Raw genomic sequence first — 27635 nt, 5'->3', positions numbered from 1 at the left:
GTGTTGAAGGCAAACCTTTCCGCTATGCAGGCCCAGAAGTGCCCACAGTCGCCTCCCATGGTAAGGTGCTGTCCTCATGTTCAACTTGGGCCAGTCTCCGTTGGGCTACTAAGGCTGGGGGCATTTCCCCCCAGGCCCCTGTGGGGCAGTGTGAGGAGGCACCACTCTTTGGGGGGTGGCAGTGGCTCAGAGACCAGAGGCAGCAGCAGTGGCTGCCCAGAGGGAGAGGAGAGGAGGCTGAAGGAATACTCCACAAGGGAGGGTGTTTGAAAAAAGATGAGAGGCTGCCAGCTCTGCTGGCAAGTGATCACATAACTGGGCTCCTGAGCCCCACAGGAGTGCCACAGAAAGAACGTAGTTGGTCAATGGAGCTGTGGACTCAGTAAAGATTGAAAACCTCTGAATTGGCAAATTATTTTTAACGGATGCAGGAAATTTTCTGGAACCCTGAGGATTGCCACTTTGACGGACTTACCTTATTTTGTGCAAAGGGCGAAGCAGTGTATAAAGAAGGATGGATTAGTGGAGGAGGTAAGTGAGGAATAGTATGAAGTGGTATTTGTCCATGGATATGAGGATAAAGATGAAGAGCAGGATGGGCAGGTTTTTCTGGCATCCTAAACTGATGCCCAGCAGGAAGACATTTCACTTCAGTGTCTGAAGAAGAGGGGCCTGAGATTTCCTGTTTACAGACATGGCACTCACAACAAGCTGGTTCTTGATCAATCTGCTATAAATGAAAGGAGGGTACACAATGTAAACCACAGCAAAATTAGGGAAACATTTCCTTTATTTTTTGGAAACAATTTTCTTTGATGGAATCTATTGTTTTAGAAAATGACAATAATGACACCTCTCAAGTATAAAAAATACAATAAGCTTAACAATAACAAGCTTAAAACCACCTTAATTGTTTCTGTTATAAACTGTGTGTCCAATGTATTGACTTGCATCCAGGTTTTTTTCCCCTCACTGAAACTGTTCCGTCACCACTTTCTCTAGAAAAAAAAGCCTTGCTTGTACCTTCTAGCACTTGAAATACATCTTACTTCCAAACCCTGGCAGTCCACTTCCTTACCTGAAAATTACATTAATGCTATGGTCCAATGCTTACCCTGAAGCATCTCCCATTGAGTTCAATGGCACTCCCATTAATTTAGAATTGAAACCTCAGGCTTTACTAGTATTAAATAGCATAGGCTTGAGATTCCATTCTTGAGCTTTACAGCATTAATTCTTCTAGATATCAATAACATCAGGTGGGGGGAGTAGAGGGTGTTGGTGCAACTAGACGACCTTTACTTCCTAAACTTCTGTCTAGTTGCTTCCCCTTACTGGGTGGGGATGCCCAAAAAAGTGTGGGATAATCAGTCTCATATAACCAACATGCTTAAGTCTAATTAATGCATGAAGAGCTTAAGACTATAAGAGTAAGCTGTCCTGCCAGGCTTAGTGAGGTCACTCCTGCTTACCTTGGGAAGAAGGGTTGTCAAGTTTTTTCCCCCTCCCACTTTCTTACATTCCACCATGTGAACCCTACCAGGAAGGAGGTCTGGACTAGTTGCTCCAAGCCAAGATCACATGGCTTAAGCAAGCTATATTAGTGTTTCTATACAAATAATTTAGAAACATTTACCACTTTGGAACCTGAGTTTTACTGTCTGTCTTTTCTAAGTGCAGTATGAAAAAGCACATGAATCTGATCTTTGAAAAAGTTTGTAAGTTAAGCATTTTAAACTTACTAAACGTGTGATCTCTTTCTATGCTAATGGAAGTGGGGAGTTTTGGAAGCAATGGTCTAACAGCCTAAATTTCCAAGCTTTACATTGCCACACATTTTGTGTTTTTAATGCTCCGGTTCTCCTGCCAAACGTGGTTCTAGGCATCCAGGAATTCTCTTTTTATTTTACCTAATTTTTCTTTCTCAACCAACAAGAAGGTTCTCTGAAGATCTTAGGGTCCAAAGAGGTATACACATGAGGAAGTGAACCTTCCAAGTAACAGGGTTGTAAGCTCTTTTAGGTTTTAAATGTTAATACAACACTTTAAACAGGCCAAGAAACAGAATGACAGCCAGTCCAGATGAAATAGTACTGGTGTGATGCGGTCATATCAGCACAACCCTATTATAACTCTAACACTACATGGATAATGATTGTACAAAAAACTTCAAGAGGGTATAAGAAGTAGAAAGGCAAATATTAAGGGTGCATGGATTATGATTACAGATTACAGATATTACAGATATTGGTCTGCTATAATATATGAAAAGAAATCCTTCTGCAGTTACATTAGGGCAGTTCAAAGCAGGAACTGGGGGAGCACAGGTGTTGATATTGACAGTCAGCTGTGGAAACCCTGGAACACACAGTGCTGTAGTGCAGTATATATCGTTGTCTATGATAGAAACTCATAGTAAAGCACTTGGGGAACAAAGGGGATTTGGAGAGACAGCAGGGTAGAGGACAGACTGGTCTTTCTGCTCAAAAACCAGACACCATAGGATCATATTTTATCTAGCCAGATTCCTAGTTGCAGTTCTGTCTATTAAAAAGGAATGGGCTAAATTTCATATGGCTGAGTACCACAATGATTTAAAACACTGAAAGTCTGGAGTGGGGACAGGGGTGGAGGAGCCAGAAAATGAGTGATTGCTAACTTTGGGTGAAAATATCAAATTGAATTATAAATATACAGCTATGTGCAGCATTTCACTATTTTGTAATGTGATATTATTTATTAGTACTGCTGTGATTTCTCTCTCTCTTTCTTTTTTTTTTTTGAACAATTTATCATTGGCTAACTAAAACAAATCCAGAAGAACATTATTTCAGGGTTCATATACATTATACGCTTAAGAACTAAATGTGATTTACCGGCTGAACAGAGTATGATGACAAAGAACTGTCTGTTTTCGCTTCATCCTTCCTTCGCACATTAGTTCCAATCATTAAATCCCCTTCTTGAGCCCTTGGTAAATTACCACCATTCTCTTCATCCGCTTCTTCAGCATCTGCTACTGATGAACTGCTACTAGTGTTACTACTCTGCTGGGGAGACTGAAAAATAGTTCAGGTTTAATATGAGTTTAAATTACATCTGAATTGCTTTATGATTCTACTATATGTGTCCAGCCACCCTGGGACCCCACAAGATGAACAGTGGTATATAAATGTAAATAATAGGTGTATGAAATGTATTTCAAAATTACAGTACCTCAGCCTTTAATGCCATGTTTTTGACTCCATCAGTTAACAGTCTGTGGATCCCATTCATGTTTCTGACAGCCTCAGCATTATCGTAGTGATTAATACAATAAATATCAGGTTTCTCTGATACTGCTGAAATATCTTCATTTTCAGTATTACTGTGAAGAAAAGTGGTTTTTTTTTGTACATGCTAAGTAGGCCAAGCAATAGGGAACTTCGAAAGAAAAGTAAAATGCAATTTCCCCTGGTTTCGAATTTATAATTTTCTTCTAGAAATAGGCGTTGGGTGTTTGTTATTTTAATACCATTTCACTGTAATTTGTAACAGAAATAAAACTCTGGGTGCAAATCCAAATATAGACATGTGAGGCATTTCCAGATTTTTCATTTTAAAGATGCCATACTGCATTTTAGCCCTAACAGTATTGATTCAAAGACCTGATACATACTACAAGCATAATGGGTAGCTTTGTTGTGGGGAAAAGGGTTAATTCTGCTATCATCATTGTCACTCCCCTTGTACTTGAGTGCCCTTGAAGCAGATTTCTATGCCACGGCAGAGGACTTGCATCACAAGTGAAAGGACAAGGTATGCTCAAGCCCCTTGTCACTATCACCTTGGTAGTCCAGTGTCTGAAGGCTTGCTCTTGTATGTTAATAATGAATGGGGCTTCTTCACACTTTGCCTAAAGATCAGTATGTTTCAGCTCTCAAAAAATTAAAGTAGCTCAGGAATAATTTGCCATTCTGCCCACCATTTAATTATGCCAGACGTATAGCACATGATTCCAGGATAGTTCCAGAGTCTTTGGGAACAGGCACAAATTTAAAAATATACAATATTTCTAAAGCTGGGGTCCACAAGAGCCTTAAGTGTATGTGTAAGTGCTTCTATATTTACACCAGAGTTTCAACTTCTTTGTCTTCTAACTTGCAGTTCTATGCCCTGTGCCAAGTGCTGCTCAACCTCTTCAACATCAGCACATGGAACTGCCACTGGAAAAGCAGTAAGGAACCAGAAAATCCACTGCACACAAAGAAATTATTTTCACTACTGTTAGATTCTGTTCTCAAAATTTCACATTTTACTATGATCAAAAGAACAAGGCCACACTTACAAAGGTGATCCAGAGCTATTATCTGCAAGGATGAGTCTTTGTCTGTCTATCTGCTGGTCAGTAAAAGGAGAACTGGAACTAGACCCTGAGCTTCCTGATGATATACTTCGTAAGTGCATTTGAGAGAGATAATCGGGAGCAGAATCAATTTGAAGGGGAAGCTGGTTACTATGGACATCGTCTGTAGCTGGTGAATCCATGATTCCACACATCAGAATATGCGAAAGGCTGCAGTCATCACAAGTACATCTGTTCATGAATTCAAAATATAGTATTATCAACACCAATATTTTGTTCAGTTCCATTAAATTAATATTCACATATAAAACAACCGGGGGCCCTACATGAAAATGCACTCACATTTTCATCAAACAAAGCATCCATCCAACCAACCAACCAACCAGATAAATAGTGCCGCGATTAGCATCATCACAGTGTGTATCCAACTGCACATCCACACATTGACAGCACATGCAGAATGCAGCTTATATGCACACTAGATTGTGGCAACTGTGTTTTATGACATTTATTATCCTCTACTGTCCAAAGGCTTAAGACAGAGCTTTCCAAACTTTTCATGTTGGTGGCACACTTTTTAGACATGCATCATTTTGCGACACAGTAACTCAGTTTTACTAGCAAATCAGAGGTTAAACTAACCCCTTTCCAGCACCGGAAGGAGTGTGGGAAGTGTTCACACAACACACCTACACACTGCAGCCAACAGACTAACGTGTCACGACACACAGTTTGGAAAGCTCCTGGTTAAGATTTTATTATGAAATTATATTTTACTACTATAGCTATTAAATATCATCTACTCACCTGTGCCTGAAATTGCAATTAGGACAGTCAGAAATACTCAGTCTTGATGACAACAGATGTCTCATTGTGTCTGTGAAGTTATTTTCTCCAGATATTGCTTTACTGCCATTTAACTAGAATTAGCAAGGAAATATAAAAACAGTGAGGTATTTTCAGTTCCATCTTAACTGCTGTTGACAAAAAATCATTTTAAAACCATAAATTCAAAATGAAATTAATAATCTGATACAGCACAATCTGATAATATACACACTGCATCAAGTAACTCTGCCAATGCCTCTTTCTGAGGCACGCAAATTACTACTCTCCTGGTCACTTGGGGCGAGTATTGTAGAAATTGTCCTCAGGTAACAAGGACTAATCCAGACTCATGTCTGCAGTTAGGTGAAATATGAGCCTGTTGTAATGAATCAGATCTAAGTTAGGGGATGTTCAGAAACCCACGGTGTTTTAGGAGTTAATGGGCACTCCAGTTTGAGTGGCAGATACCCCTTGGGAGGCGGGACATTACGCTCTTTAAAAGGAGGGAGCAGCCGTTAGTGTGGGAGAGTGGTGACTGGAAGGAGGGTGTGGGGCCAGGTTAGGTTTAGGTTAGGATTGTTGAAGATGTGTATGTTGCTGAAAGAAAGAGTTTACACTGTTATGAAACTAAGCTTATGAACCATCACTGAAACCGTTATGTTCTGTAAGAAATAAAGACCTCTTATTGTTGAGCTAAGAAAATATCGTCGTTCATTTGGTCCAGCGAGTTATATAGGCTCTTGAGGAGGTGAACTCAGGGAAAGGACAAAACTAACCTGAAGGGGGATAGTTTGTGCCTTGGAGTTCCCTCAGGAGGGGCTAGCGGGCGGAAACCCTGGTATTGCCACAGAGTTGCTAAGAGGGCTTAGCTAACTGATATAGTGAGGGGATCTAATAAAGAGAGACCCCGAACTGTAGGCAAAGGAGAGGTTAACCCCTGAAGCCCAGAGCAGAGGATATAACCGGCCACGGCCGCTGGACAGGAAAACTCCCGTTACTAAGAAATTCCCAGATTATTAATCAAAGGGAAGTGAAATAACAGACGGACCTCAGAGGGACAGGTGGGGTGCATTGTAATTTGACCCAGAACACCTGATTAAAAATTCACTTAGTAACGAGGGGAGAGTCTGAAGTGGAGGTTCGTCGCACCTGTCCATTACACATGTTCAGTTCAGCACTTAGTAAGGATTCAGTACCAATGCATAACTGAATAATACATTCAATTTGGCATGATACACATTTCATAAACAAGGCTATACTGCAGCTGCATTGTGTAGTCAATTGTGACTCTAAAATTGTCCACTTGATTACTTGTACTAGATTATTTACATTTGGCATGCCCTGAAACTGAAATGTTTGAATTTGTTAGGCAAACCCTTCTTTGTATTTAAAAGAAGGTGCAGCTGCTGATCTCTTACTGAGAAAGACTGACACTTCTAAGTCTGAGATCAAAGGAGCTAATTTCCAAGTAAATGTAGTTGAGGTCCTAGGCACGTTTACCTGAGAGTAAGTCCCAGTAAGCACAACATAATTTCTCCTGAGTAAATACAGAATTAGGCTGTATTTGTCAGTCTAAGTATGTTAGTTTTTTTGTTTTGTTTTTTATTGTGTCAGGGAAGGTAGGAGGAAAAGAGAATTGTTTCTCCGAAGTTAACTCATGACAAAAATATTTTTAGGAGACCATCATTCATACTTTTTCTTAATCCTCTAATCCACGAATGGCTACATCAAAAGGGATACTACTGAAGGAGGAGATATATATATAGTATATAAAAGGATACTTCTTCAATAGCATCCCCCATATCTATAGCTATATCTCCATTCCACACATGTATGGTTATTAAAAAAAGGTTGTGGCCCACTAACTTTTGTGGACATGTTTAAAAGGCTGCTCTCATATTAAACAAACACTAAATAAAACTCAATATTGTGGCTGTATATAGGTTGTTTTTAGTTAAAATGTGCAGAGGCCAAAGTGCTGAAATAATTAATTCATATCAATCCAAGCTTTTTTCAATACATGAAGCAGACAGAGAAGATATACACTAGTGGCCAAAATTGTGGAAACCTTTTGGAGAAAGTGCATTACATTGTTCATTAAATTATCTTTCCATTGATATATAATTTTATGGCATTACTCAAAAAACAAAAAGTAGTGTTATGAGCCATCATTGCCAAAATAAGACGACACCTGATTGGCTCTCTAAACACTCCTTTTTGTGGTTATTAGGCTATACCTTTGATAGAATATAGATAATTAAACAGACTTTGTTGCATTACATTCTTCATTAAATTATCTTTCCATTGATATATAATTTTATGGAATTCCTAAAAAAAAAAAAAAGGTCGCGTAATGAGCCATCAAACCTCGGAAATACACTTTCTCCAAAAGGTTTCCACAATTTTGGCCACTAGTGTACGTCCCGAAAATGGTGTCACCCCTTTCTGCTAATGGCATTTAGGAATCAATAGTCTCTGATAATCAACTGTTCTACATGTCTGCCAGACAACATACAATGTGATCACACAATATCAGAAATGCAGAGTTTGAGCCAACAGTTTTGCAAGTCAAGCATTGATCTCTGACTCCATCAGGGCTGCTGGTCAGAGGAAACCACAGCAAACAGTTCATTTCAGGATATTATCACAACAGCTGTGACCTTCCTAGTTTTAGAAATCAGGTGCTAAGAAATTCAGTCCTGTGCTTGCTGTCCATCATGAAGTTGTCATATCTGCTGCTCATCTTCAGTCTAGACAACTTGTTGCCAAGGGAGGCCACCAGATTATATTCCTTTGTGCCATTTGCCAACTTGAATGCAGCTTGCTCAATACATTTTTTCAGAAGTGGACCAAACTAATCATTAGATTGTACAGTTGGAAGGGACCACGAGGGCAATCTAACTAGTCCCAAAAGCAGCAACTTGTGCTCGTGGAAAACAACCAACTAATCATGACAATAATATCTGCCATGCCCCAGATAACTGCAGAATGTTTCTAGAGCCACATGTAACATTTAATACAACACATGCTTTGTAAATGTACAGTAGCCTTCTAGTGCCAATGTGAGTTGATGCCAGAATCCTTCTACTTAAGATACCAGGACTTCTGGTTTCCTGCTGCGGGAAATGGCTCCCTCCCACACGAACAGATCCAAGCCGTGCCAGTAATTCAGGGCTGTTATGGGGGGGGGGGGTAATAGGGATGCAGGTGGCGCTGTGGGTTAAACCACAGAGCCTAGGGCTTGCTGATCAGAAGGTTGGCGGTTCGAATACCCGCGATGGGGTGAGCTCCCGTTGCTCGGTCCCAGCTCCTGCCAACCTAGCAGTTTGAAAGCACATCAAAGTGCAAGTAGATAAATAGGTACCGCTCCGGTGGGAAGGTAAACAGCATTTCCGTGCACTGCTCTGGTTCGCCAGAAGCAGCTTTGTCATGCTGGCCACATGACCCGGAAGCTGTACGCAGGCACCCTCGGCCAATAAAGCAAGATGAGCGCCACAACCCCAGAGTTGGACACGACTGGACCTAATGGTCAGGGGTCCCTTTACCTCTTAAGGGGGTAATTAGCCCTGGCAGACTCCCCAAGGTGGGGGAGGACTGTCTCACAGACCCGCAGATCGTCCGTGATCTGTCGGCTTTCATCAAGGTGCGAGCGGCAGGGACGCTGGGTCCAAGAGCACGTTACGGTTGGCACTCTCCAGAGCCACTCCTAAACGCAGGAGACGCCTGTTTTCTAAAATATTAAGATTTGGACAAAAAACAGGCATATTCCAGATAAAAGGAAAAAACTGCCAAATTATGCAGTCGTTGAATGCTGAACTTCAGACTTTAAACTGACTCTCATCTTGATACATGGATTAAGGAGGTGAGCAATTGCTATCTCTCTGTACTTGTTATATTATATCACAATTTGGTGAATCTCATCCAGAAAGAATTTAATTACTTAAACGAAACACAAGAGGTGAAAAATTTAATTGTTTGTATGATGCACAGCCCTCAACGGAAAACTCTAATTAGAATTAGAGCTGTCAAAATAAGATCTGATATGGCGGCTCAGGCTAAAGACGAAACAAAATGGCGATCATTATTGCACAGTTACACACAAAAAAAGGAATTCTTATGGAAAAGAGCTCCTTTGGACTTGGGGTATACTTCATTCTAAAATACGGTACATCTGCTTGTATGGATTATTTTTACACATGATTGTGGACAGAAGGATGGAGAACGCTGGATCCCTGCCAGCTCTTCTAGGGCCCAGAGGAGCGGAGGGGGGGTTTCCTTTTGTTCTTGGAGGAATTTAAATAATTCTCACATAATATACAGCCAGGAAGCATGCCCCACAATACAGCATTATATACAGACATATATGGAAACCAACTCATTAAGAGACACCAGAGAGAACTTGTTGACTTGCCGTTTATAAACTCTATTTTTGGAACGAAGCCCAGTGCCTTTAATGAGAACTTGACAAACAAAGGAGAGATAAGAGGACCAAACACCAAAATAATTAGACAGAGAATAAGATGAATAAAAAATGCCTCTTGTGTGTTAACAATACAAAAAATTTGCTACAGAAGATGTGAGCCACAGAAACAATGATTGATTAGACGGAGAATAAGGATGGATAATATTAGTTTTGAATTTGAAAAATAGCTGAAAATGCAGAGACATGAATGAGGACAATTATCTCTAGACATCTGGAACATGGGAAGTCCCCCCAAAAACATTTTTAATAATTGGAATATATAATTGGTGGTACAGTGGTACCTCGGGTTAAGAACTTAATTCGTTCTGGAGGTCTGTTCTTAACCTGAAGCACCACTTTAGCTAATGGGGCCTCCTGCTGCCACTGCGCCACAAGAGCACGATTTCTGTTCTTATCCTGAAGCAAAGTTCTTAACCTGAAGCGTTATTTCTGGGTTAGCAGAGTATGTAAACTGAAGCCTATGTAACCTGAGGTTACCACTGTATTGTTATTATCGTAATTTGGATTGATTTGATTTAATTTGTCATTAATTGGAAGATTGTTATTGAAAATGAATTAAAAAAATTAACATAAAAAGATACCAAAGAGGGTCTGGTAAAAACAACAACCAATTATAGGACTAGATTAAGATAATGACAGAAGCTTAAAATCCGAGCGTTCAGAATCACTTTTAGTGATTTAGTGTTCTGAGCATTGGTAACAAGACTGGGTTCAAGCACCAAACAAACTTTCATTCCCAACTAGGCAGATAGGTCTTACATTCCCAGCTTGTCTGGGACAAAATGAGTCAAAGATATTTTAATCACTGTGAATAAAGAAAACCTTCTCTCAAACAGTAACAATTGCAAATTAAAGGTACACTACAGGCTGGTGCGGTCAGACCTATAAAAGTCATGTGGCTTTGCGACTGCAAAATGCACCCATGCATTTTGATATAATTTTCATCCACCTTACAGAATTTCATATCCAAATAGCCTTAAAGCTTTGCAGAATTATCCTGAAGAATATAGAAGGTCCATGCAGTCATGGAAACTAGAATATGGGTTGCAGGAGCACTGAAATTATTTATTCCAAAGATGTATTTCAGCTGATGCAAACATCTGCACCAAATCCTGTGAGCTTGAGATCTTGCATTTCGGAAAGTTACTCATAGAGCAGAGACCCCCCCATACCTGATATGGTTTTCAGAGAACTGGCAGCTTTTCTTGATGCATTGCGTACACTCAATGTACTGAGTGAACACTCTTCAGTACCACATGAAATTCTTGTCAGGTATGAAGAGTTCTGCAAGGCAACTGAAGAAGTTGTTCAGTTGAAGACAAAGCGAGGTACTAGATGGTTTACAAAAAAATTCTTACATTTCTTTCAAGAAGCAAAGAAGAGGCTTTGACCTACTACTGTCCATTGAGGATTTCTGTCCTTTGTATTCATAACTATGCAAGCTGGTTGTTGTAATTTCACAGCAACTTTCTGAAAATGCAGGAATTTCATTCAGGAATCAAAACTGAATTCCACATGTGTTCCTTTACAATCTGAAGATCATGGAAGTTAAGTAGTTTAGCTGAGCCCTGTTGTTTTGACTAGAAGTCTATGTTCTTGCTCTAAGCAGGCTAAAATTACAGCATTTACTAACTTCATTTCAATAACAGAATGGTGAGCTCAAGTCATTACATCAGAACATGCCTACTTTTGTACCTGTTTCACCAGCTTGGTTTTATTTGAGTGTGTTGTTGTTGTTTTACAAAGGAGAGCTTTCAACCTCATCAAAGAGCATCAAAGAACACGAGGACAAATGTCTGATTGCACAAAGAGCATGCAATTCCTTTTGTGACAGTAAAAACAAAAAACATCACATTATTATCAATTCTGGAAAGGACGCTAGGATTGCAACCAGGGTTCTCTCCCCGAATGCTAAAGAAAATTGCTGAGCAGTAGATGCTGGTAGATTTAAGAAACTTGCTTGTAAGTGATGTTTCCATTTGCTTTAAGATGCGAGAAGACAAAGAAAAAGATTTTTAACAGAAAATCCCTGGAAATCTAATTGGGAAAATCCTTTACAGTACACTTGAAAGAAAAAAAGGGGCAAAGGCCTGTGTGCTCAGATTCACCAACTCCCTTATCAGTTGCTTTGTGCCCTATTGTTAATTTGATGAACAAATATGACAAGTCCATACAGTTAAGGCACTTAGAAGTTTTGTGACAAGTGATTCCAGTGGTTTTGTGAAGATGGAATGTTTTTTCTTCATCTCTTTGGAGATTTGCAACTTTCATGTTTTGTGAAAAATACAGTATAACATCTTAATGAATTGATGCCCTACTTCCCATAACTATTTCACCACCTATTGAGGTTTTGGATCAAGACAAAAGATCTAACACTAAAGAGTAAGGATTACAGTTCAATATTTCTGATGCAGCTTATCACAGACTAGATCACTTCTGAAAGCACTACAAATCAATAACTTCAATCAATCACTGCTTTCTTATGTGGTTAAGGGACTGAATAAAGAATGGCACTACCTGGCCCCAAGGAGGTCCAAAATATGATGGTGATTTGACACACAAATGACAGCTGGGGTGGTTAGTGAGTAAGAGATACAGATTATACTGTAGACTAGTTTATAGACTGGGATGGTAGCAAGCCGTTCTGAGAAGTTATTAAGTAAGTGTCTCCACAGGTGATGAATGCCCAATCGTATACAAGTCTACTCAGAAGCAAGTCTTATTCTTGTGATGGCCTGGGAGTCAGACTCTGATGCTGAACCTGAGGGATCCCAGCCTGCACAGGATTCCCCGCCTCCAGAACCAGCTGAGCCAGGGCCAGGGCTTGAGCCTGAAGGATCCCCACCTGTGCTGGATCCCCAGGTGCAGGCATCAGCAGAGTCTGCTCTGGCTCCTGATGGGAGGGAGGACCCATTGCCTGCAGGTGCTCCACTCCCAGCCTCTTCAGAGGAAGCTGAGGCAGCCCCTGGGTCCAGTAACCCACCAGCCTCTCCTGAGCTACAGAGGCTCAGGGCAGAGAGGCGAAGGGAGCTTAGTGCCTACAGGAGGAGTGCTCGCCTCCAGGCCCAGAGGAGAGGCAAGTCTCCGGAGGATCAGGGCCGCCCTAAGCATAGGGCCAGATAAAAGCCAGCCAGACCCAGCCCAAGTTGCGTGAGCAACTTAGTTGCAAGCGTGTGCTCAACCTGCAACCTTGTGCCTAAACCTGCCTTGGACCTCGACCTGCTCCCTGCCTTGCTCCCCGCCGGACTGACCTCCTTTGGACCCCTAGACCCAGGACTGGACTTGGACCTCGCTTCACGGACAAACCCTTGGGGCCAGCACAATTCTGCTCAGATGGAGCCTATTTCCGGAAATGTACGCTGAGGACTGCAATCTATGAGGAGACTGAAACAGATTCAGTTATGGAAGAAATAAGATGGAAAATACAAGAGGAAAAACAAAAAGTAGCATTACAAGAGGATGATCACAAAGGACTACAGCAGCAAATGGGGGGAAAGACTTACTGGACTACAATGTGCATTTCTCATTTTTGTTTGTTAAGAAAAGAATGCTTGCCAAAATATTATCTTTAAATGAATTACTTCAGTATCCTAAACAAAAATTTAACTTGAGGCTAGTAATTATGGATTCAGATTCAATAGAAATATGAGGAGTATCATTAGGAATTTTGCTTCTCGGGATAATCCACCCGAGTGCTCTCTGTTGCCAAGTTACAAGTCAGGTGACCATTCTGAAGTTTTTGTCAGAGGATACAACTCATTTAAGTGACTCTGTTACTGTAATGGAAATTGAGACAATTCTGAATCTTAAGTAAGTCTTCAGGCTCCAATGGCATGCCAGCCCTATCTGCTGAATACTGTAATGTATTTGCAGATATTTGAGTAGAAACATGTAAGCAGTTAACAAAATCTTAACCAAAGTCACAGAACCTCAAACATGTGGAAGGAACTTAGTATTGTGCTATTTAATTCATTATAAAGGGTATTAATAGGTTAATGGGAATCTGTGCATTTTCAGTTTATTTAAAATAATGGAAAACAAATTAAGGAGGACAGTTATGTTCTAAGTACACTTTCAGTGGTGGCTGTTTGCAGAGTACACACACAATATGCAGACTTGAAGAAAAATTACCGGTAATATTGCTGAAAAGCACAGAAAGGCTCTTCCAATTCTTTATATACAATTATGGCAATAATCCTATTCACATTTTACTAGAAGTAAGATTCACCAAACACAGTGAAATTTACTTCTGAGTAAACATGCATTGGAAAAGATCCTGATGTTGGGAAAGATAGAGGGCACAAGGAGAAGGGGACAATGTTCTCGAAGCTACCAACGTGAGTCTGACCAAATTGCGGGAGGCAGTGGAAGACAGGAGTGCCTGGCATGCTCTGGTCCATGGGGTCATGAAGAGTTGGACACGACTAAACAACATCAACAACACACATGCATTGAATTGAGCTGTGTTAGATGGAAGTATATAGTTTTACCTGTTCTATGAAATGCCTCTGCCTAAAAGCTTCCCAGTCTTCTTTCAGAAAGTCTACTTTTGTTCTCACTGTCACCTGGAACAAAATTAAGCTAAGTTCACTGATTAACACTGCTTGAATTCTACTTTACCCATTTTAGAACATACATGCTTATCTCGAGATTATTGAATAATATAGCAGCTTAAAGCCGTAAGAATTGTATCAACTAAAGTTATGGTATGTAGATGCAGAAAAAATGCAGGTGATCTATTGAATTACATTGTGTTGAGCTGGTTCCTACCTTTTCTAATGTAGAAACCTGCTTTAAAGCTCACACAAGGCTAAACTTAAAATAAAAAAGCTGGCTACAAATATCCTATACAAACAATTACATGGCTAGCACAATTAGAACACTTATAATAAAATAGAAACAATGTGTTTTATAAGATCAAAGCAGATGGATGGGGCTCAAAAGTAGCACAGCATGGTACACATCCTAACAAATCCAACATACCCCCCCCCCCACTAAATTATTGCTTCATGCTCGCTCAACCCTGAGCCACAGAACTATCAGCTTCTTAGTCCACATCTGGACAATGAAGGTAATAGATACATGAATGCTGATTGTATGAGACTTTAAAATCTGTGGTTTTGTAAGCTGTCTGGAATAGATAGCCTGTTAGCAAAATATAAATTAAACCTTAAGATCCTATGTTCAATTCGCAGCATCTCCAGACTCTTGTGCCTAAATGGGCCACTTTGACAGGTGGCCACCCACTTGGCAATGACCCAACTGCATAGAGTCAGGTGACTGTAACTTAAATCTGTGGCTAAAAAGATGTATCAGGAGTGCATCACTCCTAATTCTTCATCTGAAGCTGCAAACTGAAGTTATAACATGGCACCTTTTTCTGCCACTGTGAAAAGGGAGAAAATAAGACACCTGATTCAAAAAGCACAAAATTCAAATCACAAGTACAAAGGAAAAATCAGTCATGCATTCCTGATTCTTCCTTTTGAAGCCTGTGCTTTTTACAGCTGCTGCTTTACCTCTTCTCTACCCAACTTCATACGGCTACAGGCAGGCATGACTTGAGCAAAACAACTTCATGGGGAGGCTTGATGGGCTGAATTTGCCCCCCACCCCGACCCCTCACAAGAACCACCTGCCCAGTGGGAGGGAAGAAGATAGGGAGGCAGGTGGTCAAAGACAATGTCAGGGCCTGCTCCAGTCAGAGTACTCCCTCCTCTCAACAACCCCAGGCCAATGGACACCATCTGTCCTATAGGAAGGAACACCTGATGCCAGCTTCTGCTTCAGTAGGTCTGATTGTTGTTTTATGAGCATGTGATTCTTGGTGTATCTGTTGTGCTTTATAAACACTGTTTCACTTTGAGGACTCTGACTGGAAAGGGAGATATAAATCTACTAAATAAATTGATAATAAAGAGGCCTGCAGGCTAGAGACTACCCACCGCTGGTATAGAGACAGTAAAGAGATAAATAGACCAACTCTGTACAGTATTCTTATCATCACCTAATTCAGATCATAAAGCTTTAGACCAGAAGTGTTTTGCAGAGCTCCGTATCCTTCAAAATAGCTTAAAAACTTTTGTTCTTAGTCTTTTTAAGCTTCTCTGAAACTATCCAAACTTATTCACTAAAAGATAAAAGCTTTGTATTAATGTCAAATTGCTAGGTACTTTAATTTGAGGTATTTACAGTATGCATACATAAAAGATATTCTGTTTGAGGAAACTATGAAGGATGCATGCTTTAGACATTTTAACGAAGTATTTAAAAACCTGTGTTTCTGAATTTTAACACAATATAAATGAATTGCTGTTGATACTGTGAAGCTAGAAGATATTGAAGGATGTTCAAAATGGGTCTGAATCTAAGTCAAACGCCTGAGACAGATCCATCCCATCATGAGTAGCTTAGCCCTATATGATCTTAGCTCAAACAAATCTTACTAGAAGATTTTAAGAGCTCTTTGGAAAGAATTCTAAACTACAAAATCTCAGTTCCATATTGCTGTTGATTTTAGCCTAACCGAATAGAAGTTACATGGATTTTGAAGTTGTGTCTCTTGCATGTTAGTCTAGCATTCTAACCATACTAGTCTCTTCTTTATTGGTTTTGGTGTAATATACTCCACTAGTATATTAAACTTAATTCAATAGCTAAAAAACATCTTGCAACTTGTTCTTCTTGCAAATGAGACCTGAGTCAACTGTGAAGTTCAGGTATTTATTTTATTTACACACCTGTAACACTTCTTTCTCAGATTCAAAAATTCACCTGTATTTTATTTAAAAGTTCTATTTATCACACAATACTGAAGACTCAATACAGGTATCATGTACCAATTATTAAAACACAGTATATAATGCTTAAATTAATTTGGTAAAAATAAGTGTAAAAATTAAAAACAAAAATGCTTTAATCCATCTCAGATCTGTCATTTCCTATTACAGCACATGTGATGAACAAAGAATTCAACAGAAAGAAGAACATGCAGGGGAAACAGTTTCAAAGATGTTGAAAAGCAATGCATTTTTTATTAATCTCAATATGCACTGGCCTAAACAGGGCTTCCTCAGGGCCTTTTCCATAAAAGAATATGACAGTTAATAAACAAAACTAAACATATACACACACGCCCCTTTAAAACACAATCTCAAGAGTCATGTACCTGTATCTGTAAAACCCTTATTATCAACTTTTTCACAGAAAATGCTTCATGGTAACACAAACAAACTTTCCATATACAGTCGTACCTTGGGTTACATACGCTTCGGGTTGCATACTTTTCGGGTTACAAACTCCCGTAACCCGGAAGTGTAACCCGCCCCGCGCGCGATCTGTGCATGCAGAAAACGCATTTTTCGGGTTACGTACAGTGACCCAGAACCAAGTACGTAACCCGAGGTACGATGTACATGTAAAAAGGCAAGGGGGTGTATTACACATCACAGTTCTACAAGATGCTGCTGTCTGCAGCAACCATGGCCGGCAACACAGAGAGTAAGGGTGCTGCCACTATAACAATTTTAAGGTGCAGGTTTTTTTACATGTAGCAAGTCCTGTTAATCTGGGAGCAATAGCATACCTGCATGGCTACCCAGCAATCAACTACATGTACAAATATCCCCTGTCCCACAAACACAACTTTCACTTAACGCTTCATCAGAACAGTTGATAGCAGAAAAGTTTCAACCCCAAGCCACAAAGTGATAACTTGCATCCCCAATTCCTCCAGTTTTTTGGAAGCCGGTTGCTGGCTTTCCTTGCTCCCTGCCATCTTCTTCAAAAGCAAATATATATAAGGAAAATGACTAAAATAAAATGATTTGTGCACATAAACAAACATATTAATATAGTACACCTATACACAATGGTAACAATTATCTGCTTCTCTTTACATATACCTGTATACAGTTTGTTTTAACACCTGAACTTTCTGATTAAGATTATATGTATATATATAAATATATTATTTGCTTACCTGTTCATCAACATAATCATCTATTCTTTTCTGATATTCAAGCCATGTTTCAGCAACTTGACCCATCTCCTGTTCCAACTGGTGATACTGTTGAAGCAAGTTACTATATGTATCTTCGCTACAGGAATCATGTGTTACTCCTAGCCTAACAATTAAGATAACAGTAAGTGTATAGTCTTATGTAAACAGCCTTAACTAAAATATATTAAAGCATTTTGTTCTATCAACTAGCATTTTTACTATATTCCAGAAACTTATCATACCAACAAATCGAAATAATAAATCTTGTTTATTGGTCCACACCTTTCTCAGAATTGGCATTTTTCTCATGGAAAGATTAAATATCTTGAGTAATTATTAAAGGACATACGAGAAATAATTTAGCCAAATCCAAAAAAATGGATCTTAAAAGGATGGGGAAACATTGAGATCTAATGATGTATCCTGCCCTGGCATACATTAAGATGTAAATGGTTTAAACAAATAATAACAATAATATATAATTAATTCACATTTTATGCTATTTTTCAAACATTACTCTAGAGGTCCAATGAAATTAACTAATGGATTTAAACTAGACTAAGAAGTTGTTTTGTCTTCCCTATTTCATATTTTCTATATAGCATTGCTTTACAAGCTAGGATGCTGATAGAGCTATTAAATGAACTAGATCAGAAGTACTATATATTGCTTCAAGGGTATTTTTGCACTGCCTTTACCTTCAGACCCAAAACTTAATGTATTCTTGACATCAATTCTACCTTTATTTTGCGCCCTTCAGGCAACATTAATGTAATTTGTCATATCAGACATTCTCTTGATGTTAAAGAAAGGAAATACAAGTGGTCACAGCAGGGGTTGCCAACCCTTTTGGACCAGTGGGCACATTTGGAATTTTGAGAAAGTACTATGGGTGCCTGTCAAAATATGATGGCTTTGAGGTATTTGGCATAACACAAAATGGCAGCTATGGTGGGGACATGGCATAACACAAAACCGTGGTTGTGTGGCTGCCGCATCTAAGAGAGCAGAAATGTGGCTGGGGAAACCCACCCAGAAGGGTGGGGTATAAATATTATTTTTCATTATCATCATCATCATCATTATGGAACGCAAAATGGTGCAGGTATCATGACTGCTCACAGAAAGAAATTATTTGCACCTCTTCAGAACAAGAGAGTTGGTATCAAAAACCAAGGCGCGGTTTCCGATTGGTGGCACGAGTTTCCTGCACTCAATCGGAAGCCGCATTGGATGTTTGCCTTCCAAAAATACGTTTACAAACCGGAACAGTCACTTCCGGGTTTGTGGTGTTTTGGAACCAAAACGTTCAAGAACTAAGCTGTTCAAAAACCAAGGTACGACTGTATTTAAAATTAGCCAGCCGCATTTTGCATCCGAGTATTGGCCACTTGTGACTAAGTGAAGATGCCTGGGTGCGAGGACGGCATCTGACATCTCCATCATCTGGGGATCATTGGATCTTGACTGTTTTCACACACAAATATCACATCCTGTAGAATTCTATCAGATATATTTTATCTGCAATCAGAATGAATTTCAGGAACCAAAATGCTTTTTCTGTGCAGCCTGAGCAGGAACAGTGAACATTATACAGTGGTACCTCGGGTTACGTACTTAATTGGTTCCTGTACGTAACCCGAAAAATTCGATTTGCGCATGCGCAAACCGAAAAAACCGCTTCTGCGCATGTGCAGACCGCAAAAACATGTCTGCGCGTGCGCAAATTGCGCACGCTTCTGGGTTAGCGGAGTTCGTAACCCGAAAAGTACGCAACCCGAAGCGTACATAACCTGAGGTACAACTGTAGTTAACTGTTATAGTTTGTCTTCACTTACCCCACCCCACTGCCCTGCTCACAGTTGTGAAGAATACTCTTATTCTATGAATGGTCTACGTCACCATTAAGAAAATATATATAGACTGTCCCTGGATAAAGTACCGTATTTTCCGGCGTATAAGACTGGGCATATAAGACGACCCCCAACTTTTCCAGTTAAAATATAGAATTTGAGATATACTCGACCGCATATTCTCCACCCGGCATATAAGACGGCCCCCAACTTTTGAGAAGATTTTCCTGAATTAAAAAGTAGTCTTATAAGCCAGAATATACAGTAACTTTTGTTCTTTAAGTTCTCAAAGTTCTTAATGTAGCTCAAGGTTGTCATCTGACCTAGCCAGATGTTTAACTGATAATCAATCACAATCAGTCCATTTGAAAAACAAGACCTTAGAGCCATCTTACCCCAAAGTGGCAACTAGACATTCCATTTTGGGAACTGTAACCTTGGTTTAAGGAGCCATTTGTTACCTAGCTTACAGAATGTCTAGCCACAATTCCCCTCTCCGTCCACTTCAGTTGCACTTTCTATTTATTTTTTCGAAACACATGAAATAATACACAGTTCATATAAGTGACACATTGTTAAAATCACATTTTTAAAAGCAATTCTTAATTGGACACCACAAACGTAAATAGGACTCAGCTCCTGCAATAAGGGTGAAAATCATAAGTTATTTGAAAAATTAGTATTTACAATACTGGCATGTATAGATATAGATATATTATATGTTATTTAAAGTACTGTGCTAGATTTGAACTTACATGTTTGGGGTGGGGTGGCAAAGCAGCACACAGAAGGCAGCAGCAATCTCTCCTACTCTAGAGTCGGGCAGGGAGGCATTTCTCCTCCTGCGCCCACAGCAAGACTTCTCAAATTGCTCACCATCAGACAATTCCCAGTCACAAAACACACCTGGCTCCTGGCTAATATCGAATGCTGAGTGGTGATGATGCAGTTTGCCTTCTATGTGTTGCATAGAAGTATGCTTTAAAAAAATCAAATCTTGATGGAACATTAATAGAATGTCAAGAGGAAACTGTTTCAGTTACATTAACTGCCTTCGTAAACAGGCAATAAAATTGAGTGCCTTAACATTAAGGATCAATCCTGTCAACTAACTACATCATCAATACTGGCATTTGTTCAGCTCTTGGGACATTAACCACAGGGACAGGTGAATTCAAACTGAAACCCAGTCTGTCAGACATAGAATCAACCATGACACACCATGTCCAACTTCCAAAAATGTTTTAAAACCAAGGTGAAGCTTCTGATTGGCTGCAAGAGCTTCCTGCACTCAATCGGAAGCCGCGTTGGACGTTTGGCTTCCAAAAATAGCTTGCAAACTGGAACAGTCACTTGCAGGTTTGCAGCGTTTGGGAGCTAAAACATTCGAGAACTAAGCTGTTTGAAAACCAAAATATGACTATATACTGTACCTCTGAACTGGTCAAGATCTCACCTTTTCAGTGGCCAATATTGCCACATTTGGAACATGCAAATTCATATGAATTCATATGAAAATACAGTGGTACCTCGGGTTAAGAATTTAATTCGTTCTGGAGGTCCGTTCTTAACCGGAAACTGTTCTTAACCTGAGGTACCACTTTAGCTAATGGGGCCTCCTGCTGTCACCGCGCCACCAGAGCATGATTTCTGTTCTCATCCTGAAGCAAAGTTTTTAACCCGGGGTACTATTTCTGGGTTAGTGGAGTCGGTAACGTGAAGTGTCTGTAACCTGAAGCATCTGTAACCTGAGGTACCACTGTACTACAATAAGAAAATCTACTGAAAGTCATCTACAACTAAGTTACAAGAATTCTTGTGGTCCACATATCATGATGATCACCAGTCAATGAAGGATTGAATCCCGCACTAAAGGCAATATTGCCATTCTTTTATGACACTGCAAACAGCATAGCAATGATGAGCACTGATGGCCAGTATTAAGAAACATGTCCAAAATTTGAGCCATTGACAAATACTGCTGATAATTTGACTTGCCACTGTGTGCAATTACGAAACAAGTTCAATGGAAATTGCTTGGTAAATGTGGAGAAGGTAATTCTCATTCTTCTTCTTTTTTGCCTTCATACGGAGATGGTGCTTTAGAAGACTGCGGGTGACTGGCTGCAAGGCAGTGGTTGGACTGAAACTTGGATAGGAGCAAATATTGCAGTCAAGTCTTAGAAATTCCCCAGGTGCCAGACACTTTTTGAGACTGGCAAGGGTCTAATTAGGACCATGTGCAGATCTCTGGATGCCAGGTTGGTAGCTGTCATCTCCATTGGCCTGGCCCATCCAGCTTTCTTAAGCAGGTAAGCAGAAGAATTTATTTATTGCATGTATATCCCACATTTTTCTCCCAGAAGTACATGGTTCACGCCCCCTCAGTTAACCCTTTCAACAACCCTGTGAGGTAGGTAAAGATGCTGTGATTGGCCCAAGGTCACCCAGTGAATGACTGAGTGGGAATTTGAACCCTGATCTCCCAGGTCCTAGTCCAGGGGTCAGCAACCTTTTTCAGCTCTGGGCCGGTCCACCGTCCCTCAGACCATGTTGTGGGCAGACTATATTTTTTTTTGGGGGGGGGAAATGAACGAATTCCTATGCCCCACAAATAACCCAGAGACGCATTTTAAATCTAAGCACACATTCTACTCATGTAAAAACACCAGGCAGGCCCCACAAATAACCCAGAGATGCATTTTAAATAAAAGGACACATTCTACTCATGTAAAAACACGCTGATTCCCGGACCGTCCGCAGGCCGGATTTAGAAGGCGATTGGGCCGCATCCAGCCCCCGAGCCTTAGTTTGGGGACCCCTGTCCTAGTCCCAACACCTAGCCACTACACCACACCAGGGCTCAAAATTAACAAGTTGACAATCGTTTTTGCGACTCAGGAGCCCCACCTAGTGACCAAGTTGAGATTTGCAGTTGCATGCCAAGAGATCTGAGGGCCAGCAACATAACTGAAGTGTTCCCTTTGAGGAAGGTTTTTGATGTGCTGAGAGGAGGGAAGCTTTCCAAAGTTATACAATTGGCATAAGTAAACAAACAACCCAAACTATGAAGAAGCTCTTTCACACAGTTGCAGGAGGATATTTTCACCCCTACCCTTCAGTCTTGCTGAGACACACACAGCTGTGGTTTGCAAACAAACAAAGAAACAAACAAGCTGCAGTTAATGGATCACTTCACTCTTGCAAAGCGAGCAGAAGGGTTGATAATATTTTTGCTGGCTTGAAAGAATAAAGGTTCCCCCCCCCATTATTTCAATTCTGCTGCATCTCCCTCCCCCCCGGAATGCAGGTTGAGCACTGGGGTGCGGAAAGCAGACTGGAGATTATGAGAAAAAGGAGGATTTTTGCGTGGGGGGGGTCCCCTTCCTGTGTACCTGCCCATTCTGAAGTATGATTTTGTGTATCTAATGGTGTGTTTGGTATGGAGGGAGAAGTGTAAATAGAATAAATATTCTTATATCTTGAAATATATAAGATAACCATTCTGGTCTAATTCTTAGTTTCGGTCCTGCCCATTAGTGACAGTGAATGAGATTTACTGGATGTGTGTTGTCTGCCATGTCTGCAACATGAGACAGAGCATCTTTCTAGCCCTTTGCTGATGACACCAAGTTGTTCAGAGTAGTTTTTAACTAAAAGAGGCTGTGAAGCACTCCAAAAGGATCTCTCCAAACAGGGTGAATGAGCATTAAAATGATAAATCTGATTCAGTGTTAAAAAGTGAAATATGCTGGGGCAAAATATACTAACACTAAAAGGTAAAGATAAAGGTAAAGGTACCCCTGACCATTAGGTCCAGTCGTGGAAGACTCTGGGGTTGCGGCGCTCATCTCGCTCTATAGGCTGAGGGAGCCGGCGTTTGTCTACACACAGCTTCTGGGTCTTCCTAACACTACATATATGCTATTGTGGTTTGAGCTGATGGTGACTGACTAAGAACCAAGATCTAAGGGATCTTGAGTGGATAGCTCAATTAAGATGCTGACCAAGGTTGTGGCAGCAGTAAAAAGGCGGAATTATATTTTAGGGATCATTAGGAAAATGGTTGAGAACAGAACTGGAAACAGAAGGCCATGGCAGCTGAACTCTGAATACTGTGTGCAATTGTGGTCACCACATCTCTTAAAGCAGCGATGCCCAACCGGTCGATTGTGATTGACAGGGAGATCCCCAGGAATGCTTTTTGATCTCATGTTTTTTAAAAACTGTAGAAAAAATGTCTCTGCTCCCGCTCCCCTCCATTGCATCCATTGTTAGTTCTTAGTTGTATTGTGTGGGTTTGTTAGCATCAGAGTTCCCCCCCCCCCAAAAAAAAGCTCAACCACTCTGGCCTTTCCCCTTTAAAAAATGACAATGGGTAGATCACTGCCAGTTTTTTTTTTTATCTACTGGGAGTAGATCACAATCTCTTGGGAGCTGGATATGCCTATCTTAAAGGATATCATAATGTAGGATTTATTTATTTTTAGAAATGGTGCTGCAAGCCTTATTATTATCTTTAAAGATTTGCATGAGTGTTCCTGTACCATTTACAGGGAAGTGCTTTCCTTTACGGAAATAAAAACCTTAGAACCCTGAAAATAATCACGCTGTGTGGGCATGAATGGATAGAATGAGACAATGTCCCTCACTGGTAGCTCCACCTATCACAGAAGCTGTGACTTTGCAAACTGAAAGAAAAAGGTTTTCCCCAGTGAGATCCAGCGTGGTGTAATGGTTAGAGTGTCTGGAAGACTAGGACCTGGGAAACCAGAGTTCAAATTCCCACTCAGCCATGAAGTTCACTAGGTATTACTGTCCTATACATACCTAAATTTAAGTTACATTGCGCTCTCTATATGACCTGTTTTGCTATGGCTGGTTACAATCCTCCAAGTAGCACAAATTGCAAAAAGAACCAAATAAATTCTCTATGAAAAAATAAATAGAAAGTGTCATTGTACTGAAAAAAGGCGACTAGCCATTCGGTTTTTGTACCCATAATCCAGGTTCCAGGAGCCATGTAGCAAATAGCTTTTCCATCCCAGTTTTTAACATTGTACCACACTGGCTTCCTAGAGTACTTCAGCTATGGAGCAGCTATATGAATTAAGGAGGTAAATAAATGCAGGGAAAGCAAAATGTAACTTAGAGAAGGATCTGAACATGAACCACTGGTACCAAACTATATGCAAATCAGCCTTACTAGAAAAGCTAATCAACAAACTGAAATTAACAATGGGACAAATAAAAGAGGACACCTTCAGCCCAGTGTGGCTCCCCTTTATTACCGTATTTTCCCGTGTACAGTGGTACCCCGGGTTACGTCCTTAATTCGTTTCAGGTTACATTACGTAACCCAAAAAAGGATGTAACCCGAATAATTCATTCTGCACATGCGCAGAATGAAAAGAAAAAAGAAAAATCGCTTCTGCGCATGCGCGAATTGCGCACGCTTCAGGTTGCACTTCCGGGGTAGCAGAGTTCGTAACCTGAAAAGTACGCAACCCGAAGCGTACGTAACCCGAGGTACGACTGTATAAGACTAGGTTTTTTTCCTAATAAATTATGTCAAAAATTAGGGAGCATCTTATACATGGATAGTGCCGAGGCCATTTTCTTAAACCTGAGTCCCCCAAAATATACATTCTTATACATGGGGGCATCTTATAGACGGAAAAATACGGTACACACACACAGCCAAACAAGGCAACAAGAAGAACCCACCGACAGCATACAAATCAATATGGCTAACTTTACCCAACAATTCCTCTCCCCCACAATACATGCAAACAAAACTCACTGCAGACAACTGAAGGCAACCAACCATGCCTTGGGCCCCCCAACCTATCAATGCCAATGAAAACCAATAAATGAATAAAGAGAACCTACCCACACAAAGCTGACACAGAAACCTCACATATACTGTAAAAGAATGAAAGTTTACCACCATCTCTCTTTCCCCCAACCTTATACTATTACTGCATACAACATTAAAGTCTCACATCAAATATCACTGATCTGTAGAAAGTACATTATGATCTGAAGACTGAGATGATGTATGTAATTTTTAAAAAAGCATTCAGATGTTTCACTGGCATCTAATGCTGGAAAATTCACAATACAAAAGGGAAAGCAAACATTCTCAGCCTTCTGTGGAGAAGTGGTCAGATTGGTTGAAGATCCATCAATCCTTAGATGTTGAATGGCAGCTACACTGCAAGAATGCTAGGGGAACTCAAGGATGTAGAGCAGGCATGTCCAACAGGTAGATCACTGGACGTCTGTGGTAGACCACTGGTAGATCAGTGGCTGCCCCCAAAGAAGCTAAAAAAAACTTTGGCTCCCCTAAAAAAAGCTCAGCGTCTTTGCCCTGCACCCCTAAAATGACCTGAACCACCAAACATAGGGCTTTCCTTCCTAAAAAGAAAAGCTCAATGTCGCTTTCCTCTTCCCCAAAGAAGCTCAACAACTTTTACATGAACCCCCCAAAAAGGGGGTAGATCACTGCCAGTTTTTGTGAGTAGATCACAGTCTCTTGGAAGTTGGCCATCCCTGATGTAGAGCATCAAAGTGTCAAGGAAGACACACACAATCACAACCTAATCCAAGTGCATACGAAGCATTTGAAGATGATGTCAGGGCTCTTGTGGAGGCATTTTAGTTATCCAGAAACCCATTTTTATTGTTGACGTTAAACAGATAGAAAATATGTTTGTAGTTAGTTACTTTGGCGAAATATGCCCTGTACTGCTTGCAATGTCACAAAATGTGAGCATTTCTGGAAAAATTTTCTAGGGCAAATGTAAACTGAAAGAGATAATACACATATTTCATTGCAACACTTGTTCACAAAAACGAGGACACATTAGGACAACTATCACATATGAAGCACCTGCGCTCTTTTAGAGACATGGATAAAAAGAGGTGCATGAGAGGACCTAGGAACATGACCACTTCATTGTAAACATTCATGTGAACTGTTGCCATGGTATGGCAGATGTAAAGATACTACTGTTTGTTGAATACTGTACATCTGTAATCAGCATCCTAGATGTCCTTAGAAGAAAACTTAATAGATCTGGAAACAGTTCTGGAAACAACATAGCATTTCATGCTCCATACCACTGTTTCTATCACTGCCCCTCATTGCTATGCTAGTCTATTCCAGAATTTTAAAGTCTTGAGTGGTGATATAAATAACCCACACTTTGATTTCCAATTTATTAATAATATGAACAGAGAATAATAATAATGATAATAATAATATGAACAGAAGAAAGTTACACTCTTCAATGCACATGCATATAGCATTCTGAGTTACACTTTTTCTATACAGGTAAGTAGCCATGTTGTTCTGCCATAGTCAAAACAAAATAAAAAAATAAAAAATAAAATCCTTCAAGTAGCACCTTAGAGACCAACTAACTTTGTTCTTGGTATGAGCTTTCGTGTGCATCTGAAGAAGTGTGCATGCACACGAAAGCTCATACCAATAACAAACTTAGTTGGTCTCTAAGGTGCTACTGGAAGGAATTTTTTTATTTTTTATTTTGTTTTGACTTTTTCTATATGCGTATAGGAAAAGAGACCTGGGAAACTTTAGAAGCACAACGTACTGTCTCTCATGAAGTATCTCTGTGCTTGCCAGCCAACAGTGATTTCACTTCTACCTGCTGATAGCACTTCCAAATTGTCAGCAGTTTAGCCACTTAGCTCAGGCCATCTTTCCCAAAGCTGGCTCACTGGTCTACACACTGCAAACTGCATTCTCACCCCTCTCTAGAATAAAGAGGGGGAACTGTCAAAATGCAAGATCAATCTTTTAAACTTTTGACAGCTGAAGCAGTTATCTGAATTAAAATTGGAAACATGTTTCACTCTAATATGTAAAAAGGTTTCCCCTTAGCTATGAATTCTCTGCTCCAAGAGCTGCTTTCACCTTGTTTCTAGAAATCACTGATCTGACCATCATCTGATTAGAAGAAAAAAACTGAAAAATGCAAATAACCCAGTTCTCATGCAGATAGGTAGAAGATTGTAAGCATGCAATTTTGCCATGTCAAGACTGAATTGTATTCAGTGTATATAGACGCAGAAAAAAACTACTTCTCCACTGAGGAC

The 27635-nt window shown here is 40.2% G+C and overlaps 1 protein-coding gene across 10 annotated transcripts in view; it reads right to left on the bottom strand.

Moving 5' to 3' along the window:
• FAM193A (family with sequence similarity 193 member A) overlaps positions 1–27635 on the bottom strand; it is a 49381-nt gene that overhangs the window by 20519 nt on the left and 1227 nt on the right. For 3 of the 10 annotated variants that reach the window (XM_033154156.1, XM_033154166.1, XM_033154164.1), the window contains exons 1-8: positions 20267–20372; positions 17638–17782; positions 14147–14221; positions 5153–5265; positions 4328–4576; positions 3217–3367; positions 2877–3059; positions 476–730 (exon numbers count right to left, since the gene is read on the bottom strand). In XM_033154156.1, the coding sequence (XP_033010047.1) occupies positions 476–730; positions 2877–3059; positions 3217–3367; positions 4328–4576; positions 5153–5265; positions 14147–14221; positions 17638–17782; positions 20267–20268 (1173 nt within the window). In that variant the 5' untranslated portion in view covers positions 20269–20372. Of the gene's footprint in view, positions 1–475; positions 731–2876; positions 3060–3216; positions 3368–4327; positions 4577–5152; positions 5266–10828; positions 10952–14146; positions 14238–17637; positions 17783–20266; positions 20373–27635 lie in introns of those variants that run through there. The other 7 variants (XM_033154160.1, XM_033154165.1, XM_033154157.1 and 4 more) reach the window with 6 other exon arrangements.

This window comes from Lacerta agilis, chromosome 7 (assembly GCF_009819535.1).
Source record: "Lacerta agilis isolate rLacAgi1 chromosome 7, rLacAgi1.pri, whole genome shotgun sequence".
Classification (NCBI taxonomy): Eukaryota; Metazoa; Chordata; class Lepidosauria; order Squamata; family Lacertidae; genus Lacerta; species Lacerta agilis.
The sequence above is the reverse complement of the archived record's forward strand: the minus strand, read 5'-3'. Positions and strand labels throughout refer to the sequence as shown.